This window comes from Bombina bombina, chromosome 4 (genome assembly GCF_027579735.1).
Source record: "Bombina bombina isolate aBomBom1 chromosome 4, aBomBom1.pri, whole genome shotgun sequence".
In the NCBI taxonomy this organism is placed as follows: Eukaryota; Metazoa; Chordata; class Amphibia; order Anura; family Bombinatoridae; genus Bombina; species Bombina bombina.
In genome coordinates this window covers 1,220,955,641-1,220,983,074 of record NC_069502.1, presented here as the reverse complement: position 1 = coordinate 1,220,983,074, position 27,434 = coordinate 1,220,955,641, and the positions used below count along the sequence as shown (strand labels likewise).

At 39.2% G+C, this 27,434-nt stretch overlaps 1 protein-coding gene and 1 pseudogene across 1 annotated transcript in view; one reads left to right on the top strand and one right to left on the bottom strand.

Moving 5' to 3' along the window:
- Window positions 1-3,779: 3,779 nt before the first annotated feature.
- LOC128658284 (NUAK family SNF1-like kinase 1) lies at window positions 3,780-14,568 on the top strand (annotated as a pseudogene).
- A 4,699-nt stretch (window positions 14,569-19,267) lies between these two features.
- The window catches only part of CAPN11 (calpain 11), a 143,141-nt gene continuing 134,974 nt past the window's right edge, over window positions 19,268-27,434 (bottom strand). The window contains exon 21 of the mRNA XM_053712737.1: window positions 19,268-19,905. Coding sequence (XP_053568712.1) covers window positions 19,879-19,905 — 27 coding nt within the window. The 3' untranslated portion in view covers window positions 19,268-19,878. The remainder of the gene's footprint in view (window positions 19,906-27,434) is intronic.

The following is a 27,434-nucleotide window of genomic DNA, read 5'->3' as shown; positions in this document are numbered from 1 at the left end:
AAAAGCGCAAGAAAGATAGAAGATTATTATACTAATTTATTTTATCATCACACCTTGAACCTCATATTATTTGTATTCTCTACCCCAACTAAAAGATAGAAGATTATTATATTATATTATTTTACTTTATTTTATTTTACCATCACACCTCATATAAGATTTAATATTGCTATTCTCTACCCCAACTAAATATAAATTAATGCAAAGGTCTTAGTTATATACATTTCCAAATTGCGGTTCAGCGCCCCTTCCTACCCCACTATAATCCCCTTTTTTTCAAAAACTTTTGGTGTAGTCACTTGTGAGAAGACTACACTAGTGAAGGAGGCTATATCTGGAGTGAGTTAGATTGTTCAAATTACCCTATCTATAATAAAAGCGCAAGTGGCAGATAATGTGGACTCTGATTCCACAGGCATGGCTCTCAGCACGGATGATGGCAGTATGGATGGTATCGAGGGCACGTCTAGTGACACTAGGACCCAGCGTGTTGCAGCTGCGCAGGCTAGCACTAGGACAGTGGTCACTAGATCCGCGGTTAAGCAGGATATCCCCATCCCAATTCCATAGTCTAGATATAGAAATGGCGTTGACTAGAAGTCGTAGAAAGCCTTCACCCCAGGCCCCTTTAGTGACTAATTTGAGGATTTTCCTGAGGATGAACAGAGTGTGCAAGCGCCCATGTGTGCCAAGAGTGCTTGGCGGGAGGGGTGATCAGAGTGTGAATAGAGGGAGGGGGAAAGCTGAACTCCCGTGTGGTACTCCTCTCTTGCATTCTGTTTTTCAGGATAGCGATATGGCGACTACAGGAGACTGAGGGAGTGGCCTGGAGAGAGGTAATGAGATCAGTGTTGATTCCATCGTGTCGGAGGATGAGCGTCCATCGACATCGGGTGTGGTGGCTCTACCAACCAGGACGGGGACACAGGCTGGTGAGTCCTCAGTTTCAGTGGGGTTTAGGGGTTTCACGTCATCATCCGATGACTCTGGTTCTGAAAATGATAAGGCTTTGGGTTTAGACGCCAAAGGGCATAAACGCATGTACAGGATGCTTAGGTGGTTGACAGAAGATAAGGAGGCTGCTAGGAAAGGGTTACCTCTGATATGTCAGCTAGAGCATAGAAAAAGGTGGGTTCGCTCACTCCTACATCACATTAAGTTTATATATAGCAGGTGCAACCTAGAAAACATACATATAAAACAGGACAAAGAGTAGCTACTCCAAATAAGGAGTGTCTAAAAGTCTAGGATATAGCACTACTGCAAAATGACAATACTGAGACTAAATTATGCCCAAAAATGCAAAACACACTTTAATATATAAAAGATAAAATACACATAAGAGAGATCCCATATTATTAACTATATAAACTATATATGTCGGCTTTATGACAGGTCAAGGGTGCACCACAGAAAAGAGTCACTGTGAGTTGTATCAAAGATCCAAAGTAGGGCGTGAAAGCTATATAGTGTAATCACTATAGACTTTTAGACACTCCTTATTTGGAGTAGCTACTCTCTTTGTCCTGTTTTATGTGTCAGCTAGGGCATCTCAACCCCGGACCAAACTCACTGACATACGTGGACCTGCCAACTGCAAGGTGGGGCTCCATGGTGACACACACTCCACGTGCGCATATGATCTCCATGAACATCTTAAATTTATGATGGTCAAGTACATTCAGGGCGGGAAGTACGTTAATATCTTCCAAAGCCCGGATACATTCCACGAGTGGAGGAAGTGTATCAGGGTCTACACTTCTTGCTCTTTAGAGAAGAGACCTGATCAGAATTTGGTCATATTTAAGTATATGGACAACATGGAGATTGAGGAGAACTATCACAAAGGAGCCTGGTGTGATTGCGATGAGGCTTTTCGCAGGAAAATGGTAGGTAACCCTCTTCTGAACTTTGGATGTGTGGAGATGCAGCTCTGGGCCCGGCTGGGTCCAGAAAGGGTCCCCGGGACTTCCGCTTCTCCTACAGGTACACCACAGGTACGTTCTACAAACAGATTCCGGAGGCATCCCACTGGGGTGTGCTGGAAATTCCAGGACAAGCATTGCACACTGGGAACGTTGTGTTCCTTTCAGCACGCATACCGCAACTGCAGGGGGCCTCACCCAGCTGCAGATTGCGTTAAAAAGGTTGAGAAACAGGATAGGGCAGAACCAAGAGGCACTGCTGCAGGTAAGGGTGGACACTCCACTGAGGGTGGCTGCAATTAGACCATGGCGCAAACCTCAAACGTCCACGCATTCCATTAATTTATTACTTTTAGGAAAGTTGTGCCTAACACCACAATTAATGGTTTTCCCTGTCCTCCTTTCCTTTGGCAGGTGGCCCTGGATGGCAGTCACTGATACCGCTACTGAAGGCTTCCCTGGCAACTTCCACATGGAAATCATACGTAAGGTATTGGGAAGAATGGGTTTTCTTCTGTTAGGTTCAGGGATTTTCATCCTGTGCAGGTGAGCAAGATTGGTTATTGCGATGGCTCGCGGAGCTCAGGGGTATACAGGTTAAAAAGGGTGGCGGCAACAGCAAAGTTAGCAACGGTATCCTTTTTCTGTAAGTTGTTTACCATGACGGACTCTTCCAAGATGTTTTTGGTTAGCCAAATTCTACAGGGCTTGGGGAGGTACAACGGAAGGACATACAGGAACCCATAACCTCTGATAGGTTAATCCTGTTTCTATGGGTTCTGTCTGAGGTTTGCTCCTCAGCTTATGAGGTGCAGCTCTTTTCTGCAGCATTTGCTATGGCATTTCATGGGGCCCTTAGATTGGGAGAATTAGTACCACAGTCAAAGAATGCAAAACTTGGAGGGGTCTTGTGCGAGCACATGAGATTTGCAGAGAATGGTGTGTTTCTATTTTTCCCTCGATCCAAAGTGGATCAGGAAAGTAGGGGCGTGTGGTTGTCGCTCCCTACCAACCAGGGAACCATAAGTTGCCCTTATGCTTTGCTGAAAGCCTTCTCGGACATGCGTCCAGTGGGTTTTCAGAGATTTCTAATTCACCAGGATGGTACCCCTCTCACGAGATTTCGATTCCGTAGGGTCCTAGGATGGGCTGCTGAAAAGGCAGGGTTGAATCCAAATACGATAGCCCCTTATTAATTTCGGGTTGGGGCTGCTACAACAGCGGCGGCTTTAGGCTGGCCAGCTGACAATATAAAGGCACTTGGGAGATGGAAATCAAAAGGTATCAGCTATATGTGAGACCCCTTTTATCCTACTGCTAAGTTAGTACGGTTTGTTTATGTGGTGATGTTTCCTTGTTTTGACCGTTTCGTGTCTGGATTGTGGGGCACTCGTTCATGCACTGGGCAGCCATCCAAGCACCAATGTGACCTGGAGGACAGCAGCTGGGCTTTTCTTCTTTTAGGGTGGTGCTTAGATGGTTAGGGGGGAGAGGCCTTTGCTGGGCAGGTTTGCCTGGATTACTGCAGGATGCCATGAGGCGCTGGGAGAAACCGCACATCTTGATCCTCCACCTGGGAGGAAACGACCTTAGATCAATTCCTGGACAGGATTTGAGTGCAGTGATCCAGTCAGACCTGCGCACGTTCAAAGCTAGGATGCCTCGTGTCTTAGAGGCTTTGTTGTGGAGCACAGGAACATTACGGCAGCTGTCCAGAGCCTCTACCAAGGTGACGGTGTGCATTTGTCTGACCATGGCATGGACCTGTTTATTGGAGACTTAAGACAGTCCCTACTCCTATTTGTGTGAGTTGTGGTTAGCGGTGAGAGTTGCCCTGGATATGTGGGCGATCTCATGGCGGTTGGACAGTGTCAGGGGACAGGATGTGATCGAGGTAGAGTGACTGCTACTTCAGGACAGGGGTGAAGTCCTCAGACACACGTCTGTGGAGTCCCCTGTGCAATTTGAAGCCGAGAACTCCCTAAGCCATTCTTGCATTGAGCTACGCTCTGCTTACTCTGCTGCATCCCTGGTACTGCCCATCTTGTTAGCATGGGTTACAACTCCTTAGCTAGTACCTGATTGCCGCCCCCCCCCCCCGGTCCATGTTCCCCTGGTCCATGTTATTGGTGCTGTTCGTTGGTTCCTTCTGTTGCCACAATAAACATGACCTGCGGGTTTTGTAACCAAGAAGTTGTTGTGTTTTTATTTCTACATTCGAAATAATGTTAAGGTTTATATAAAACGTTATTATGCAAATAGTTAAGTTATTAGTTAAGTTTCCCACAGAGGAGTGTATGGCATTTAATCCCTTAAGAGCACACACACATATACAGAAGATAGAGCACGCACATATATGTATACAGCAGATAGAGCGCGCATATATACGTATACAGCAGATAGAGCGCACACACGCAGCCCCCCCCCCCTTGACATGTGCAATTTTTGACCAAGTGACTAATACTTATATGCACTTTAGTCAAAATATTTATTTATTTATGTATTTATAAAATATTTTACCAGGAAGGATACATTGAGATTTCTCTCGTTTTCAAGTATGTCCTGGGTCCACAAAACATTGCATTGATACAATAGGGTACAATAAAATTCAAAAACAATAATAATACACAATAGATGCAAAAATTTTACATAGAACAGGTAAGAAATATATAATCAACCATGACAGGTGCATTCTGTTTTGAGATATGTAGAGAGGGATCTTTTAAAGGATATTAGGCTTGGGGAAGATTTGAAAGTGTGCGGGAGGTCATTCCATAATTGTGGTGCTCTGTAGGAAAAGGAGGATCGAGCTGCTTTCTTTTTGTATTGAGGCAAGCTAAATAATGTGCTGTTATTGGATCGGAGGTTATAGGAGGTGGGAATAGCCGGGGAGAGCATTCTGCTCAGGTAGGGTGGGAGCTTTCCAGAAATGCACTTAAACACAAGGCACTAAAGATGGAGGGTGCGTCTGGATTCCAGCGTCAGCCAGTTTAGTTCTTTTAGCATGTCACAAGGGTGGGTTTTATAGTTACATTGTAGCACAAAGCGGCAGAACGAGTTATACAATGTATTAAGTTTATTAAGGTGAGTTTGCGGTGCAGGTGCGAATACTACGTCCCCATAATCCATGATAGGCATCAGCATTTGCTGTACAATCTTTTCCTTTACTGTAGGGCTGAGGCAAGATTTGTTTCTGTACAGGGCACCTAATTTTGGATAAAGTTTAGATGCAAGTTTTTCTATGTGGAGGCCAAAAGATAGATTAGGGTCTAAGAACATACCCAAGTATTTGAAAGAGTGGACTGCGGTCAGCGTGCAATTGGATTTTGTTTTGATGCGTAGATGGGAATTTTGTAATTTGTGTAATTTAGGCCCAGTTCCAAAGATCATTGTGACAGTTTTGTCAGTGTTTAGGAAATGTTTGTTTTTTGAGATCCACTTTTCTACCTCTGTGAACTGGTCTTGGAGCACTGCCTCAAGCTGCGGCAGATCGGAATTGTTTGCATAGATTACCGTGTCATCTGCGTACATGTGTACAGTTGAGGATTTGCAGACATAAGGCAAATCATTTATAAATAATGTGAATAGTAGAGGGCCGAGAATGGAACCTTGGGGAACACCACACGTGACTGGGAGAGGGAGGGAGTCACTGTTAGAAACAGAGACATATTGTGATCGATCCGATACATATGATCTAAACCAGGTTAACGGACGATCAGCAATACCAGAGTTTTTTAGTTTGAGCAGTAGTATGTTGTGGTCCACTGTGTCAAAAGCCTTAGCAAAATCAAGGAAAATAGCTCCAGTTAGGTCTCCTTGTTCCATGCCAGTTTGGATGTCGTTGCAAACGTTTAGGAGGGCAGTTGTAGTAGAGTGATTTGAAGGAAACCTGATTGATCAGGGGTCAGATAGTTAGAAAGTTGGTAATACTCGCATAATTGCATATGGACGCATTTTTCTAAGATTTTTGACAATACTGGGAGCAATGATATAGGACGATGGTTAGAAACCGAGGTTAACTCCCCACTTTTATGAATAGGCACTACTCTTGCAGTTTTCCAGAGTTTGGGTATGTATCCAGACACCAAGGATTTGTTAATTAGGGTTGCGACAGGCGCACTGAGCTTCAACAGCATTGCTGGGATTTGATCAGGTCCAGACTGGTTTTTCATTTTTAGATTATTAAGGTGTTTCTTAACGACATTGATGGGTACAGGTCTAAAATTGAACTTCTCTATATTGTGTCTTTGCTGTTTTAGTGGGGCCTGATCCACATTTGTAGCTTCAGGATGCGTGTTATTTATTAGTTTGTCAATCAGGGTGGTGGAGCATCCGACAAAATAATTGTTAAAGGCATTTGCTATTTCTAAGGGGAGTTGCAGGTTTTGGTTATCCACATTGACAGCGGAGGGTTGGGAGTGGATTGGTGGATTTTGTAGGTTATTTATGAGTTTCCAAAACTTTCTAGGGTTAGATATGTTATTGTTCAGATTTTCACAGAAATATTGTGCCTTAGCCAATTTTGTTTGTTTAGTGCATATATTTCGCCATTGTCTATATACACAGTGATCATTCATAGAGCCAGTATGCTTGAACTGTGACCACAATGAATCCCGAAACTGGTAGATTTGAATGAGGTCAGCTGTGATCCAATTCAAGTGTGCTCCTTTTACTCTCACCTTACGCAGCGGGGCATGTAAATTCCAAACTTGTAGGAGTTCAGACTGAAAGAATCCAACTGCAGAGTCTAGATCTGGGATTAGGTTTAATCTGTGCCAGGGGAGGTTCTTGATGTCATTTAGAAATGATTGAATATTAAATTTTTTGAAGGACCTGGTGATTTTAACCTTGGGAGAGGATTTAGTAGCCTTTATTTTGCACACACAGTACACTAAGCAGTGGTCACTGAAATTGTTAGGGAGAACACCTGCCTCCTGGATTCGGTCGGGAGAAGTGGAGAGAATCCAGTCGAGCAGGGTATGATTATGGCTTTTGATGTTTATGCGAGTTGGGCAGGAGATGAATTGCGCTAGCTGCAAAGATTTAAACAGCGAGCGACAACTGTTATTTTTTGGATTCAGCCAATCAATGTTAAAATCTCCAAAAACCAAAATTTCACTTTTTGGGTATTGAGCTATGGATTCACTAAGGAGCTGTGCTATGTCTGAAATTGAATGCACAGGGGAGCTAGGTGGGCGGTAGATTCCTGCAACAATGATTGATTTACTGCAAGGGATCTAGATTTTTGTATGGGGGTGAACTTTGTGGAATTGTCAACATAAATTACAATGCCGCCTCCTCTCTTTGCTCTGTCATTTCTATGGTATGAATACCCATGTATTGCAATCTCAGAGTCAGGTATTTTTGCATTTAGCCATGATTCAGAGATCACAATAATTTTTGGCTTGTATTGAAAACACCAAGCTTGCAGTGCATCGATTTTTGGTAGTAAGCTGCGGATATTACAGTGCACAAAGGAGAGGCCTTTTTTAGTTTGAAGGCTAGGAATGGAATTTGCTGGGGGACCAGGGTTAGACTCTACATCATTTGCATATTTTCCAAAGGCTACCTTTAGCAGAGGGCTGAGTCAGCTGAAGTTGGTCTGTGATTTTTCTCTAAAGACTGTGGTAAATATATTTTAAAATTCAGCTGGGGAAAGAGATATATTAGTGTTAGATTGCCCTGCAAAAAAGTTAAGGGGGGGGGGGTCTATGGAGATTTGAGCTAGGGGGTCATACAGGCAAAAAGAAAAAAACACAGGAAAAGTTCACAAATTAAAGAGATAAGAGAGGTATCCATTGAGGAAAATAAAACCATTAAAACAAGCAAGATATATGGTCCATCAATGTGCTCCAATATGCATTTAAAATAAAGAATAAAAAGAATAGCCAATACATATTACAACACACACATTAGTAATAACAGGGAAGAAATATAATGAGATAACTATTTTCCAAAGGCTACCTTTAGCAGAGGGCTGAGTCAGCTGAAGTCGGTCTGTGATTTTTCTCTAAAGACTTTCTCTAAATAGGAAATGTTGTAGTTATACACAGACACTCGTACACTCACACATTAGGATTTACATATAGACACTCTAGCAGACACGCAAAAAACACAAACACCCACACAGACACTCAGCACTTGTTTACATTGACCCGACAAGTAATGATGTAGGCTACAGTTGTGTCAAAAAAGGAGATTTGCAAGACAAAATATGGCGTTTTGATTATCTTTTTGTCAAGGAAGATGACAACTAAATGATGACAACAGCATGCAGTGGCTGAAAGGAAGGGCCCTGAACTGTCTCAACAATAATTTAAAGGTTAAGCGGAGGATTGGTGACTTCCGGAAAGGTCTCATTAGTAAGGTCAAAATGTCCTAAAAACTTAAATTGCTTACCTGATCATTTTATTTACTACAGATGGAAAGAGTCCACAGCTGCATTCATTACTTTTGGGAATTCAGAACCTGGCCACCAGGAGGAGGCAAAGACACCCCAGCCAAAGGCTTAAATACTCCTCCCACTCCCCTCATCCCCCAGTCATTCTGCCGAGGAACAAGGAACAGTAGAAGAAACATCAGGGTGAAAAGGTGCCAGAAGAATAAAAAATACGGGTGGGGAGCTGTGGACTCTTTCCATCTGAAGAAAAGAAAATTATCAGGTAAACATAATTTAAGTTTTTCTTCATAAATGGAAAGAGTCCACAGCTGCATTCATTACTTTGGGAAAACAATACCCAAGCTATAGAGGACACTGAATGCTAAAACGGGAGGGTATATTAGGCAGCCCATTCTGAAGGCACCAAGCCTGAAACCACTACCCAACAAACCCCCGCTTTGTCCAAAGCCGAGAAAACATAGAAAAGAAAAAGCCCCCAAGGACACTGGCCCGCAGATAGTCCAGAAACCCAGCTACAGACCGCAAATCAGACTCAACTGAGCCAACAAGCCTCCAGGAGACACCACCTAGCAGTCGGTCCCCGACCACACATCCCTACTACTAAAGAAGGGAACACCAGCCGACACTCCCAACAGGGATAGGGCAAGAAGAACCAAACGAAACCAAAAGATTACCACAATTCCATAAGAGGAATAATCCCCGAGATCAAGCCCGACTCACAAATAGGTCCTAGGTCCTGACAAACCAGGGGCAACCCTCAGACCAAACAGAAACCACAAGGTTTAGGACCAGTTATCGGAAGAGGGGGGAAAAAAAATCTTCTCACCACATTGTGCAAATGCACCCAGAAAACAACTGAAGACCAAGTCCTCAAATTGACAGAACTCCGAATACAGAAGTATTCAGAAACTAATACTGGTAGCAGACCCAGAGGAAGCACCCCTGAGTCAAAACCCCCCAGCCATCTTAAGGATGACACACAAGAAAATACTTGCTGAGAAGTAAAAAGCAGCCAAACAAGGTAACAGTTTGTAAAATCTCCCAGACAGAGGGTCCACTCTAGACGAGAAAGAAAGTAACCTACATAATATCATAGGAAGTCATTATACTATGAGAACCAGGCTCAAGGACATACCAGAAACAGACTAAAAACTCTTTGTAATTATATAAGATATTCTATCTAACAAATAAATAAAGAGACATAATTATACACTATCGAAGAACATAGAGAAAAAAGAACATCTTTTCAAATTTTAGACATTTTTTATCCACTTTCCTATGGGTCCCTATATGAAGTTCTCACAAATTTTAGGATTAATACACATATATAACATAGCTAGTAGAATTATAGGTAACAAAGGTAGTAACAATATCGAGATAAGCAATAATCAAAATGAAAATACACTCACTAGGGTGGACACTGAGGAGTTAACCAAACACAATCACAGTTTAAATATGTGGATGGAAACATCATGATTAAAAACGCTTACCATCAAGCAAGCTCACAAAAGAACATCATAAGAGAGTGAGGTTTTGACAGAAACATAGATTAGAACCTGACAAGGTCGCAATATGAATGCTAGAGATCGTAGGAATTATATTTTGAAACACATACATATAGCTTTCACAAACACACAGAGTTTTTTGCCACTAAATATAAACACATAGGTAAGATAGGGTCATACCAGAATATATCCCAATAAAAGAAATATTGGAGTGAACTTTTAAATTATATCTAGATAAGGGTTATACATAACCTTATACACACAAAAAGATAGCTGAGAATAAGTATCACACACCTTTTAAGTTATTATAGCTGAACCTTATTAAGAATCTTAAAAGGATTCGCATTCTTCCTTATTATTATTTTAGATATAGATGGATTTTAAAGGTACAATTAGAACCACAATATGCACAATAAAATAAATTATACACTCCCTCACGTAATTCACAGAATATAGATGTAATTCTAAACAACGTAATTTAAACCCATAAGTAACATAAGGTTACAAGATGATAGAAAGGTAAATGAAATGTAACACACATAGTATAACACGACTCTAATTGCAATCAGATAAATAATATGATTCTCATGAAGCACATCGAACAATAGAATAAGACATAGCAACAAAATAAACGAACTTCGTATCCAACAACTTGACAGGTTTATTGTAATTGGTGTATTGTAATCGTTTTATACAATATTAGTTTAATATCCCCCAAAATGTTGTAAGAAATAAACAAAGACAGAAATCTAATAGAGAAGGAATACAAGCTGAGACATATTTTTATTGGCCAAAAACAGGATCCAATCAGGAGGATGGTCAGAGTATTTAAATCGGAACAAACAGAACACAAGCATCTTGATAAAGGCCCCTGGCGGCTGAAACGCGTAGAGACTGCTAACTCTGAACCTATATCCGTTGAATACTACCCCAGCTGGTGAGATATATTGGCTATACTGGTTAGGGCAGGTACATTGAGCTGTATCCTAAAGCAGGAATAGACTCTATATGTATAATCCCTGCCCCAGGACCCAGTATTTGATCTAGCCTGTATCACTAGCTAAGGGTGACACGAAGGAAGTGGACAAACACTGTAAAACAAAAATTCAGAAGGATTACACTGTGGCACTCTGACCCGGAACTCATACTAAGAAGAACACGGTCAGAAGAGAAGCCCGTTTTTTTTGCAACAAACAGACCAGCCGGTCTGTCAACCGGATTAAGGATTTCTGGATACAGACATTCAAATAAGTTTACTTTAAAGCAATAGACATTGTGACGCTGCTCACTTTTACATTTTTTAGGGGATCACAGCAACTCTGTGAACAGTGTTATTTGCTAGCACGGGACTGATATTTGTCTGTATTTTATGTAGCAACCTGTAACCAATCTGTCACTATAAGTTGTATAACTAGAGTGTGCACAGAGTAAACTATACACATCACGCAGCTCTTAGTGATCAGTGTCATATTGTAATTACGGGAGTGATACATCTCTGTTATACTTCGTAACAATTAGTTTTTAACTTGTTATTATAAGGTCATTAACCATAGTGTGATTTAAGTAAAATATACTAGACACTTGGTAATATATTGTATTTTGCGCAAAATTTTAAGTGATATATTAAGATGCCGGCATCAATACTATAAATTCTATTATCTTAATTTTTAAACAGATCATTGTTAGCTGTTCTGTATAGGAATAAATATTTTTTATACACTCACCGATTGCTTTAAGAGAGTTCATTTATAACAGGAAATTTAGAAATATAGATCAACATTTCTTTTATTATCTCCAACTCACAAATAAAATCTAAGTGATACATTATAGGTTTTATCCTAAAAGGTGTGAGAACCACATGTTCAGGGATCATACCCCAATTATATAAATATTATTTGTAGTACATACTTCACATTATCGCATTTTTTATGACTCTGAGCTTTGCTTAGCGCTATCCCACCTTCCCCGTTTTTTACTGTCTATCGAGGTGATACTTTTGAGGTTGCATCACCTTTATGGGATTAGCAGGGAGTCTGAGTGTAGAATCTCTGAATTACTACCCTTTCTGTTTGAGCTTCAAGGATCCCCTGGAAAAAATAGCCTGCCATGCTGAAGCGGATATATGCCGCAACGCTTTGCTAGACAACAAGCTGACCAAGGAAAACCATACCTTAGAACGTAAGGCAAGCCTTAGCTTTCAGAAAACCTGGCCAGTTGACCAGATCAACTAGCCAGACCATTGGTCATAGTCCAAGTTCCCTGGAACTGGAGGACCCGAATCCGACCTGGGTGCTAACCGACAGGCAACAATCCGCAACGGGGTCCACAAGGACATAGAGGAAGCCTCCGCAACTGGAAGTAACCAGGGCAATGATAGATCCAAGCCCCCAATTTGTTTAAAACAAGCAAATTCCCGGAAACTCAACACCCCATCTAATTTAAAAAAAACAGACTCTCAGGGTAATATTACTCAAAAACTAGATGCCTGAGCAAGGAGCAACCGGCCCATCCCGAGAACAAGACTCGCTCATAATCTCAACCCAAGGAAAGAGAAGAGTCCCACACTCCCAGAGAGAGCTAAAGTACAACAGAGTCGCACAAGACCCCAGAGCTCCAAAAGGCGTACCAAACACCCCAGAGAAACATTGAGTACAAAGCCCCGAAGAGGAAGAGAACAAGGCTAGTCTCCATAATTTCCTCCAGAAACCCTGAGAGAGCACATCCAAGGAACATGATGCATGGCATCCCTTTGTAGAAAACCCCTACGCAAAGCTTGGAAAAGGAAACAACGAAGCCCATTGTCCCAATAATGGAACAACTATTTCCCTCAGGACAAGCTGCAAGAAAAACGGACAAAGTCCTAAAGTCTCAACTCAAAGGAAGAGATCAACAGGAACAGTCCAAGAAAGGACACCCAATAACCCCAAGGGCAAACCGTGCAGAAACCGGCAGCAAAAAGGAACCAAGTCCTACAATCCTCTAACCCATACGGGAGAGAAACACTCCAGTCCTGACAGGATGCCATCTACAACAGAGAGAGTCGCAGAGGAACCTTAAAATATAAGTGTACCAGTAAAGTGCTGCAAAGCCCCTTTAAGGGACTCAAGGCGCTGCTCATTTTATCAACCTTGAAAGGAGGAAAGTCCGAGTAGACCTTGCCGGGGATCGAAACTGTACTGTAGCAAACCGAGGATCGCAGAGTAGCCACAGAGCATTAGAACACTGAGCTAGCTGTCCTGCTAGCCCCACTGAAACTTGTAAGAATATCAAGTGAACCATGCAGAGCACTTTGCGCCAAAACCGGATCAACCCAGCCTAATAGGGGCCACGTGACTGAACTAGGACTCACAACAGAAGTAAACAGAACCCAATCAGGACCAGCCTGAAACCAGGGTCATCACTGCCAAGGCTGCATATAAATCTCCCTGAATGGGGGAGAGCAACAGTCAACATAGGACTAAACACGTCCTAGACCAACTTCCTCAGAAGTAACATAGCGATCAAAATATCAAGAGTATCGATTCCAGAAATTTTTTCCAAGGAAAATATAACTAACATGAGCTTTAATGAAATAAAATATCATCCTAGTGCACCGTGACATAAAGCTGGAGAATATACTCCTAGATGACCATCTAAATGTAAAGCTTGCGGATTTTGGGCTCTCAAATCTCTTCCACAAAGGCCAGGTTCTAGAGACATACTGTGGAAGTCCCTTGTATGCGTCTCCAGAGATTGTGAAAGGTCTCCCTTACCATGGACCAGAGGTTGACTGCTGGGCCCTTTGCGTGCTACTTTACGCACTTGTTTACGGAACTATGCCATTTGATAACAGTAACTATACAACTCTCACGGAGCAGATCAGCAGCGGCCAGTACAGACAACCTCCTCACCTATCAGGAGCCTGTGGACTGATTGACTGGATGCTAACTGTAAATCCAACAAGGAGAGCTACAATAGAAGATATCGCTAGTCACTGGTGGGTCAATTGGGGATATGATTCAGTGGTCTGTGATTGTGATAAGGAACCAGACTGCCACTCACCTCTGTTAGCACGGTACATAGAGTGCCAGAACATGTCCGGCTTCAGAGATTGAACAAATAAACATTTCAGAAGTCAATTAAAAGAATAAGAAGAATATGAAGTTTGGCTCAGAAAATCTAAAAAGGAAAATGATATAATTCAATCCCAGCAAGAAATAGACTTTAATATCAATATCACAAAGCCTAAAGGGATACTGAAGAAAAGAGGCAGTTTTGATAGTGCATTGTTAAATACTTCCAGTTTCTCTGAAGATCTGTCACAGAATTGCTATGAACTAAACAAAGACCCTCAATCGCCATCGTCCAGCAGTTCACACAAAACTGTATATATGGAATGTACCTTCAAAATGCCAAAGAAGGGGATACTCAAAAAAACCTATGAAAGGGAATCTGTTTATTCCTCATCTCCAGAAAGGAGCATATCAGCAGAATGTCAACAAATATTAAAGGGATGGACAAGACAAGGCCAAGTCAGAAAAGCATTTTAAGAAAAAGAAAGGAATCCTTAAAAAGAATGGGAAGTTTCATTAGTGATGACAGCTTCCTCTCAAGTGATTCCTTTGATCTTCTTGATATTTCTTCTGAATCAAAAGGTCAGATACTTACCTACAACACCCAGAATAGCATTTTTTCTTCAGAAGATAAGTTATCAGTAAAACTGACTGAGAGGCATTCTCATCAAACCTATTGTTTATGACCACTGAGTTCTATTAAACGTTTCAATTTATTTGTAATGTAAACTCATGACTGCGAGAAGCGAACACATTGTTAGCAGCCTAGAGGTTATATAGCTCTGTCCTGCACAATAAAAAAAAGCCAAATCTATGATAACTTAAAAAAAATAAAATATATCATCCTAACCGGAAAAATTAAAAGAAGGCACCCCTTAGGGTATTGCCTAAGGAAAAACAGCCAGCTTAACAGGGACCCTGTTCTTCCAAGCTCAAAAACTAGACAATACACAACCAATAAGACTTAAGAAGATTATGAAATTCCCTTATATCTAATGCTGAAGGCTATTCAGAAGAAGACTGAGAATTCTCCTACCCATCCATGACCCCTGGGGGAAACAAGCCACCTTCCGAAGAAGGATAAGCAAAGTCTGGGTCACCTGCATGCGTAGTAAGAATGTTTAAGGGAACTCGCCACTGGGGGGACAGAACCCCCAGAGGCGGATGGCTCAGCGGCCCCTTGATTCCCCAATCCAGAGGAACTGAGCACTCTAATTCAGCATTCAGAACATAACTGGTAGGCTAGTATCATCCGGGGCAAAATGCATTCTGTGTAAGGAGTAGAAAATAAAACGGAGACATCCGTCTCTGCAATATCAGATTCCTCCATAACTAGCATATTGATACAAGAATGGACCAGATAAAAAAACATCTAAACGGCACCTGACACCCCATGTGGCTGGGGCACTCACCACCTCCTATGTACCAGACACCAGCAGACCAGAATTTCTCTGTCGCCACACAGTCAGGAACACGGAAATGAAAGCAAAACACTTGACCACACCTGGTCAGAAGGTGAACCGTATAGTCAAAAAAGTGCGCCCAACCAAAATGCTGTGTTGCTTGAAAAAAAACCTGTTATGTTCTGTCAGGGTACAGGTAAATTACATATATATATATATATATATGAAATTAAATAATACAAGAGAATGTGTTACTATATGAAGCCATATTTTTATCAGATATTATTAAAATAGGATTGAAATTCTGATGTCAGGAATTGACTCAAAACCCACATGATTTGAATACACATCTCAAGACTCAATTGCAGACAGGATGTCTCCAGAAACTTTAACACTAAAACATTTGCTCTTTAATTGGAAGTGCAAAAATTCAGAGCACTCTTTACCCCATACAGTGAATGAAGACGAAGTGTCTGGAATATCCTTTTGAAGCCTAATGAGATGGAGATTAGAATGCTGGAATCTCAAAGGTACATACCCATATATGGGCTTTCTGCCTGCTAGAGGTTTTCTGCCTGGGAAAGGGGTCTGAGAACACAGGCATATTAAGGAAATTATGGCTTTTGACAGCTACCTGTTAAGGGACCCCTGTGAACTAAAGACACATGTTAAGATGTAACTTTGAAATACAGAAAATAAACATTTTTTTTAATGTATTCCTCAGAATGTATTAAATATAGAAATTTGGGAAATTGTCTAATTTTCTAATATTACATGGGTATTTGCTAAGCTTGGTAGGTGACTATTTTAATCGGTCTAAAATGTTTAACTGTGTCATAATAATAACATCTGTATTGTTTTTATTTTTCAGACATATAATTTCAGATCTGCATAGACAGGATTCATACATCCAGGATTTATTGGAAACGTTAAATATGGTATATTCATGTTGGAATACAATGCAGTACTGAATATAAAATAGGCTGTTATTTGTATATAAATGCCAGGATACTGATAAAATTGTAATGGATTTTAAGCTAAAACTTAGCAGTTTTATTCTTTTAATGTAAAGTAATATTAAAAAAAAAAAATTCATATTAAAATAATCAGGAAAATGATGTGATACTACCCCATCTACAATTAATATTGTAATTTATTAATTAAATAAATTACAATATGTTTAATAGGGAGAATTGAATTAACAGTGTACTTATTTTTATATAATACAATGGTGCTTGGTATTGAAATGATCAGAAAATTGACATGAGGCTATCCTGCTTGGAATTCGAATTGTAAGTGATAAATGCAATGTTATAGTGTTGTTTAATATAATCATTATGTGGGATATGTAAGATTTAGAAGCATAAATGCTAGAAATGGTTAAAAGGAATCTGTTTTGTGTTGTCATGCTTCCACCCGAGGGCCAGAACCCAGTATGACAGTTAAGGGACTTAACTGTTTAAAAGATGCGTTTCCATAGTGACAATATATACTGAGCCAATGGGGAGAGTTCCCTGAAATTGTCCAATGAGAAGGGAAAAGCACCGTGGGCGTGAACAAAACAGGTCATCAATGATTAGATAAAAAGGATTAGCAATACAACCAGAGGGACAGTTTTTTTGTGACTTGCTGAGTCTAAGTGATCTGATTTTGGCTGCCATACCTGGGACACATTTCACTTCAGCTAAGGAACTGGAAGCTTACCTTTGATCTATGCAATAACTTTCCTTCAAATGAGATGACCTAAGGACCCCTACAAATTTGTTCAAATATAAGTTTGTATCTTGCATGCTAAATAATTAATCTGTGCAAAACATAGAATATATATATATTTATCTTAGAATTGGTTTTAATTATAAGTAAATAAGAATGTGTTCCAGTTTAAATAAATAGACATTTAAGTGACTGTTCACAGTAAGAATACATGTCTTTTTAGTATCCTAATTAGAATTGTATTAGAATCGATTGCAGCTAAATAACTGAATATATATTTATATTGCCCTATTGTTTACTAAGCACTGTTAGAATTGTACTGTTTGGATGTTAGTAGTTAAAGTCTCATTGTGAATAAGGTAAACTTTTATGAATTTGGCACAGCATATTTGAATAATTTTTAAACGCATATAATATTGACTCATATTCTAGTATTGCAAATATATTCCAATATGTTCATAGATATTAACTAATAAAAAGAATTCAGGTATTTATATTAATTTTGTGATTCCTAATAGATGCATATTGATTGAGGGTTTATTTTTAAAGGAAAATTATTAAATATATTGTGTTATAACCCTGCCATAGGCTAACATATTATTTGGAGAGCACTACTGAGATTCTTATAAATATACTGACAGTTCCACAAGAAATGAGCCTAAAAACACTACACATAACCAGGTTGAATCAGATAATAAACATGATTACCCCCCCCCCCACCCTGTTCAATAAGCCCCCTCAGGAGATATTGCCCTTGATTCCAAGATACTAAAGGAGTCTCACTGAGACCCTGAGACATAATTGAGACCCACAAGGTGGTAGCCCCTCGGGAAACAATACAGTACATTTCTGAAGAAAGTAAAATAAAACAATCTTACCAGAAACTACGTTGTGGTAAAGGAACACGGCCCTTCAAGTGTGACGGATAGTAGCATCGCCTCCGCCATGGACTTGAGAGAAGAAAGCAGGCAGTGAAACTCGTCAACGCCGATTGCTTGTGGAGCTGTTAATATAATTCGGGATGGTTTCGCAGGAAGACTCTCCCTGCATCTCCGGACTCTAACTTTCATCCATGCCATCACTGAGGGGCTGATAGGATTACTTAAAATTCCTGTCCCATGTCAAAGAGTACTACCCTCCATAAGAGACGAATAAAAATCTGACACTTCTCTGCTAACCTCCTGGGACGAAAGGCAAAGAATGACTGGGGGATGAGGGAAGTGGGAGGAGTATTTAAGCCTTTGGCTGGGGTGTCTTTGCCTCCTCCTGGTGGCCAGGTTCTGAATTCCCTAAAGTAATGAATGCAGCTGTGGACTCTTTCCATTTATGAATAAAAAGGAACAGACAATGGACACAAACCTGCACATACACCCAAAGAAACACCTTCAGAAAACACACAAAGACATACACACACACACACACCCTCACAGAGACACCCACAGAAAACACACAGACATATGCACACACCCTCACAAAGACATCAACAGAAAAAACCCACAGACATATGCACTCACCATCAGAGACAACCACAGAAAACACAGACATACATACACACACACACCCTCACAGAGATACCCACAAAAAATGCACAAAGACATTTGCACATACCCTTACAGAGACAGCCACAGAAAACACGCAAAGACATACACACCCACCCTCACAGAGGAATCCACAGAAAATACACAAAGACATACATACACACACACACACACCCTCACATAGACACCCATAAAAATGCACAAAGAAATACGCACACACCCTAACAAAGACATATACAGAAATGTACAGACATACACACAAACATACACACCTTCAAAGACATCCACAGAAAACACACAAAGACATACACACACCCCCTCACAGAGCCCTCCACAGAAAATACACAAAGACATACACACCTACCCCCACAGAAAATGCACAAAGACATACATACACACACACCCTCACAGAGCCCTCCACAGAAAACACAGAAATACATACACACACACAGTCTCACAGAGACATCCACAGAAAATACACAAATACATACACTCCCACCCCCACAGAAAATACACAAAGACATAGACACCCACCTTCACAGAGGCATCCACAGAACATACACAAAGACATACATACACACACACACACCCTCACAGAGAGACCCACTGAAAAAAATACACACACACTCAGAGTGGCATCAGCCTCTAGTCTGTTTACTGCCAGGACAGTCTGAGCTAAGCAATAATAATAATAATATAATTATAGCACCAATAACCACAGACACAGCAGCTTCAGGTTTCACTAATTTATTCATCATGCTGTCTGGCACTAAACACATTCCACAAGCGCGGGCAGGACTGTCCCCACCATCATCCTATACGTCCTCTTCTCATTAGGTTCCTGCAGTATATATAGCCCTTTAGCACTGTGAGCAAGGGAGAGACTTCTATGTATGAAGTGGTGGGGGTCTCATACACAGGACCCTATCTCCAGCCTCCCTCACATGCTCGCTACAATCAGTATTTTTAATATATATATATACTTGTATAAAACTAATATAGGTGACGTTATAAAAGGCCCTATGGGTCCCCCCTGTGATAGGAAGTGGCGTGTGTAGGGACAGAGGACAGATGGGGGAGATGACCATTAGATTGTACAGGAGGCACATGTTGTGATGAGATATGGCAAGTCTCAGTTTGTCCGTATGCTGCTCTTTCACTGCAGTTACGATTGTCCAGTCACACGCTGAGGCTTCTGGGAAGTGTGCCCTAATTAGAGCTTGTGAAGCAGCAAGAGTGCTCTCCTAGTGATTAGATCCCTATAAAACGAGGTTAGTGAGAGATATCCGGGGCAAGGAGGAGTGTCTGATCCAGAACACAAGGCTGGTGGTCATGGTTGCAATTATCCGCACATTGTCAGAGTTAACCACTGCAAGGAGAGGGGACATGTCAGACTAGCACATATGTACAAATAACCATATAGTCTGCCCCATAAATATCCACTGTTCTATGTACAAATAACCATATAGTCTGCCCTATAGCTATCTACTGTTCTATGTACAAAAAACCATATAGTCTGCCCCATAGCTATCTACTGTTCTATGTACAAATAACCAGATAGTCTGCCCTATAGCTATCTACTGTTCTATGAACAAATAACCATATAGTCTGCCCTATAGCTATCTACTGTTCTATGTACAAATAACCATTTAGTAGTCTGCCCTATAGCTATCTACTGTTCTATGTAAAAATAACCATATAGTCTGCCCTATAGCTATCTACTGTTCTATGTACAAATAACCATTTAGTAGTCTGCCCTATAGCTATCTACTGTTCTATCTACAAATAACCATATAGTCTGCCCTATAGCTATCTACTGTTCTATGTATAAATAACCATATAGTCTGCCCCATAGCTATCTACTGATCTATGTACAAATAACCATATAGTCTGCCCCATAACTATCTACTGTTCTATGTACAAATAACCATATAGTCTGCTTCATAACTATCCACTGTTCTATGTATAATCATATAGTCTGCCCTATAGCTATCTACTGTTCTATGTACAAATAACCATATAGTCTCTCCCATAGCTATCTACTGTTCTATGTACAAATAACCATATAGTCTGCCCCATAGCTAGCTACTGATCTATGTACAAATAACCATATAGTCTGCCCTATAGCTATCTACTGTTCTATGTACAAATAACCATATAGTCTGTCCCATAGCTATCTACTGATTTATGTACAAATAACCATATAGTCCGCCCTATAGCTATCTACTGTTCTATGTACAAATAACCATATAGTCTGCCCCATAGCGATCTACTGATCTATGTACAAATAACCATATAGTCTGCCCCATAACTATCTACTGATCTATGTACAAATAACCATATAGTCTGCCCTATAGCTATCTACTGTTCTATGTACAAATAACCATATAGTCTGCCCTATAGCTATCTGCTGTTCTATGTACAAATAACCATATAGTCTGCCCCATAACTATCCACTGTTCTATGTACAAATAACCATATAGTCCGCCCTATAGCTATCTACTGTTCTATGTACAAATAACCATATAGTCTGCCCCATAGCTATCTACTGATCTATGTACAAATAACCATATAGTCTGCCCCATAACTATCTACTGATCTATGTACAAATAACCATATAGTCTGCCCTATAGCTATCTACTGTTCTATGTACAAATAACCATATAGTCTGCCCTATAGCGATCTACTGTTCTATGTACAAATAACCATATAGTCTGCCCCATAGCTATCTACTGTTCTATGTACAAATAACCATATAGTCTGCCCTATAGCTATCTACTGTTCTATGTACAAATAACCATATAGTCTGCCCTATAGCTATCTGTTCTATGTAAAAATAACCATATAGTCTGCCCTATAGCTATCTACTGTTCTATGTACAAATAACCATTTAGTAGTTTGCCCTATAGCTATCTACTGTTCTATGTACAAATAACCATATAGTCTGCCCTATAGCTATCTACTGTTCTATGTATAAATAACCATATAGTCTGCCCCATAGCTATCTACTGATCTATGTACAAATAACCATATAGTCTGCCCCATAACTATCTACTGTTCTATGTACAAATAACCATATAGTCTGCTTCATAACTATCCACTGTTCTATGTATAAATAATCATATAGTCTGCCCTATAGCTATCTACTGTTCTATGTACAAATAACCATATAGTCTCTTCCATAGCTATCTACTGATCTATGTACAAATAACCATATAGTCTGCCCTATAGCTATCTACTGTTCTATGTACAAATAACCATATAGTCTGCCCCATAGCTAGCTACTGATCTATGTACAAATAACCATATAGTCTGCCCTATAGCTATCTACTGTTCTATGTACAAATAACCATATAGTCTGTCCCATAGCTATCTACTGATTTATGTACAAATAACCATATAGTCCGCCCTATAGCTATCTACTGTTCTATATACAAATAACCATATAGTCTGCCCCATAGCTATCTACTGATCTATGTACAAATAACCATATAGTCTGCCCCATAACTATCTACTGATCTATGTACAAATAACCATATAGTCTGCCCTATAGCTATCTACTGTTCTATGTACAAATAACCATATAGTCTGCCCCAGAACTATCCACTGTTCTATGTACAAATAACCATATAGTCTGCACCATAACTATCTGCTGTTCTATGTACAAATAACCATATAGTCTGCCCCATAGCTATCTACTGTTCTATGTACAAATAACCATATAGTCTGCTCCATAACTATCTACTGATCTATGTACAAATAACCATATAGTCTGCCCCATAACTATCTACTGTTCTATGTACAAATAACCATATAGTCTGCCCCATAACTATCTACTGTTCTATGTACAAATAACCATATAGTCTGCCCCATAACTATCTACTGATCTATGAACAAATAACCATAGAGTCTGCTCCATAACTATCCACTGTTCTATGTACAAATAAATATATAGTCTTCCCTACAGCTATCTACTGTTCTATGTACAAATAACCATATAGTCTGCCCCATAACTATCTACTGATCTATGTACAAATAACCATATAGTCTGCCCGATAACTATCTACTGATCTATGTACAAATAACCATATAGTCTGCTCCATAACTATCCACTGTTCTATGTACAAATAACCATATAGTCTGCTCCATAACTATCCACTGTTCTATGTACAAATAACCATACACTCTGCCTTATAGCTATCTACTGTTCTATGTACAAATAACCATATAGTCTGCCCCATAACTATCTACTGATCTATGTACAAATAACCATATAGTCTACTTCATAACTATCCACTGTTCTATGTATAAATAATCATATAGTCTGCCCTATAGCCACCTACTGTTCTATGTACAAATAACCATATAGTCTGCCCCATAACTATCTACTGATCTATGTACAAATAACCAAATAGTCTGCCCTATAGCTATCTACTGTTCTATGTACAAATAACCATATAGTCTACTTCATAACTATTCACTGTTCTATGTATAAATAATCATATAGTCTGCCCTATAGCTATCTGCTTTTCTATGTACAAATAACCATATAGTCTGCCCCATAACTATCCACTGTTCTATGTACAAATAACCATATAGTCTGCCCCATAACTATCTGCTGTTCTATGTACAAATAACCATATAGTCTGCCCCATAGCTATCTACTGTTCTATCTATAAATAACCATATAGTCTGCCCCATAACTATCCACTGTTCTATGTACAAATAACCATATAGTCTGCTCCATAACTATCCACTGTTCTATGTATAAATAACCATATAGTCTGCTCCATAACTATCTACTGATCTATGTACAAATAACCATATAGTCTGCCCGACAACTATCTCCTGATCTATGTACAAATAGCCATATAGTCTGCTCCATAACTATCCACTGTTCTATGTATAAATAACCATATAGTCTGCTCCATAACTATCCACTGTTCTATGTATAAATAACCATATAGTCTGCTCCATAACTATCCACTGTTATATGTACAAATAACCATATAGTATGCCCTACAGCTATCTACTGTTCTATGTACAAATAACCATATAGTCTGCCCCATAACTATCTACTGATCTATGTACAAATAACCATATAGTCTGCCCCATAGCTATCTACTGATCTATGTACAAATAACCATATAGTCTGCCCCATAACTATCTACTGATCTATGTACAAATAACCATATAGTCTGCCCTATAGCTATCTACTGTTCTATGTACAAATAACCATATAGTCTGCCCCATAACTATCTACTGATCTATGTACAAATAACCATATAGTCTGCCCTATAGCTATCTACTGTTCTATGTACAAATAACCATAAAGTCTGCCCCATAACTATCTACTGTTCTATGTACAAATAACCATATAGTCTGCCCTATAACTATCTAATGTTCTATGTACAAATAACCATATAGTCTGCCCCATAACTATCTACTGTTCTATGTACAAATAACCATATAGTCTGCCATATAGCTATCTACTGTTCTATGTACAAATAACCATATAGTCTGCTCCATAACTATCTACTGTTCTATGTTGTACAAATAACCATATAGTCTGCCCCATAACTATCTACTGTTCTATCTACAAATAACCATATAGTCTGCCCGATAACTATCTACTGATCTATGTACAAATAACCATATAGTCTGCTCCATAACTATCTACTGATCTATGTACAAATAACCATATAGGCTGCTCCATAACTATCCACTGTTCTATGTACAAATAACCATATAGTCTACTTCATAACTATCCACTGTTCTATGTATAAATAATCATATAGTCTGCCCTATAGCCATCTACTGTTCTATGTACAAATAACCATATAGTCTGCCTGATAACTATCCACTGTTCTATGTACAAATAACCAAATAGTCTGCCCCATAACTATCTACTGATCTATGTACAAATAACCAAATAGTCTGCCCCATAACTATATACTGATCTATGTACAAATAACCAAATAGTCTGCCCCATAACTATCTACTGATCTATGTACAAATAACCATATAGTCAACTTCATAACTATCCACTGTTCTATGTATAAATAATCATATAGTCTGCCCTATAGCTATCTGCTGTTCTATGTACAAATAACCATGTAGTCTGCCCCATAACTATCTACTGATCTATGTACAAATAACCAAATAGTCTGCCCCATAACTATCTACTGATCTATGTACAAATAACCATATAGTCAACTTCATAACTATCCACTGTTCTATGTATAAATAATCATATAGTCTGCCCTATAGCTATCTGCTGTTCTATGTACAAATAACCATATAGTCTGCCCGGTAACTATCCACTGTTCCATAACTATCTGCTGATCTATGTACAAATAACCATATAGTCTGCCCCATAGCTATCTACTGTTCTATCTACAAATAACCATATAGTCTGCCTGATAACTATCTACTGATCTATGTACAAATAACCATATAGTCTGCTCCATAACTATCCACTGTTCTATGTATAAATAACCATATAGTCTGCTTCATAACTATCTACTGATCTATGTACAAATAACCATATAGTCTGCCCGATAACTATCTCCTGATCTATGTACAAATAAACATATAGTCTGCCCTACAGCTATCTACTGTTCTATGTACAAATAACCATATAGTCTGCCCCATAACTATCTACTGATCTATGTACAAATAACCATATAGTCTGCCCCATAGCTATCTACTGATCTATGTACAAATAACCATATAGTCTGCCCCATAACTATCTACTGTTCTATGTTCAAATAACCATATAGTCTGCCCCATAGATATCTACTGTTCTATCTACAAATAAACATATAGTCTTCCCGATAACTATCTACTGTTCTATGTACAAATAACCATATAGTCTGCTCCATAACTATCCACTGTTCTATGTACAAATAACCATATAGTCTGCCCCATAGCTATCAACTGTTCTATCTACAAATAACCATATAGTCTGCCTGATAACTATCTACTGATCTATGTACAAATAACCATATAGTCTTCCCGATAACTATCTACTGTTCTATGTACAAATAACCATATAGTCTGCTCCATAACTATCCACTGTTCTATGTACAAATAACCATATAGTCTGCCCTATAGCTATCTACTGATCTATGTACAAATAACCATATAGTCTGCCCCATATATATCTACTGTTCTATGTACAAATAAACATATAGTTTGCCCTACAGCTATCTACTGTTCTATGTACAAATAGCCATATAGTCTGCTCCATAACTATCCACTGTTCTATGTACAAATAACCATATAGTCTGCTCAATAACTATCCACTGTTCTATGTACAAATAATCATATAGTCTGCCCCATAACTATCTATTGTTCTATGTACAAATAGCCATATAGTCTGCCCTATAGCTATCTGCTGTTCTATGTACAAATAACCATATAGTCTGCCCATAACTATCTACTGTTCTATGTACAAATAACCATATAGTCTGCTCAATAACTATCCACTGTTCTATTTACAAATAACCATATAGTCTGCCCCATAACTATCTACTGATCTATGTACAAATAACCATATAGTCTGCCCGATAACTATCTACTGATCTATGTACAAATAACCATATTGTCTGCCCTATAGCTATCTACTGATCTATGTACAAATAACCATATAGTCTGCCCTATAGCTATCCACTGTTCTATGTACAAATAACCATATAGTCTGCCCGATAACTATCTACTGATCTATGTACAAATAACCATATAGTCTGCCCTATAGCTATCTACTGATCTATGTACAAATAACCATACACTCTGCCCTATAGCTATCTACTGATCTATGTACAAATAACCATATAGTCTGCCCTATAGCTATCTACTGAAATAACCATATAGTCTGCTCCATAACTATACACTGTTCTATGTACAAATAACCATACACTCTGCCCTATAGCCATCTACTGTTCTATGTACAAATAACCATATAGTCTGCCCTATAGCCATCTACTGTTCTATGTACAAATAACCATATAGTCTGCCCCATAACTATCTACTGATCTATGTACAAATAACCAAATAGTCTGCCCTACAGCTATCTACTGTTCTATGTACAAATAACCATATAGTCTACTTCATAACTATTCACTGTTCTATGTATAAATAATCATATAGTCTGCCCTATAGCTATCTGCTTTTCTATGTACAAATAACCATATAGTCTGCCCCATAACTATCCACTGTTCTATGTACAAATAACCATATAGTTTGCCCTACAGCTATCTACTGGTCTATGTACAAATAGCCATATAGTCTGCCCCATTACTATCCACTGTTCTATGTACAAATAACCATATAGTCTGCCCTATAGCTATCTACTGTTCTATGTACAAATAACCATATAGTCTGCCCTATATCTATCTACTGATCTATGTACAAATAACCATATAGTCTGCCCTATAGCTATCTACTGTTCTATGTACAAATAACCATATAGTTTGCCCTACAGCTATCTACTGTTCTATGTACAAATAGCCATATAGTCTGCCCCATTACTATCCACTGTTATATGTACAAATAACCATATAGTCTGCCCTATATCTATCTACTGTTCTATGTACAAATAACCATGTAGTCTGCCCTATAGCTATCTACTGATCTATGTACAAATAACCATATAGTCTACTTCATAACTATCCACTGTTCTATGTATAAATAATCATATAGTCTGCCCTATAGCCATCTACTGTTCTATGTACAAATAACCATGTAGTCTGCCCCATAACTATCTACTGATCTATGTACAAATAACCATATAGTCTGCCCCATAGCTATCTACTGATCTATGTACAAATAAGCATATAGTCTACTTCATAACTATCTACTGTTCTATGTACAAATAAGCATATAGTCTACTTCATA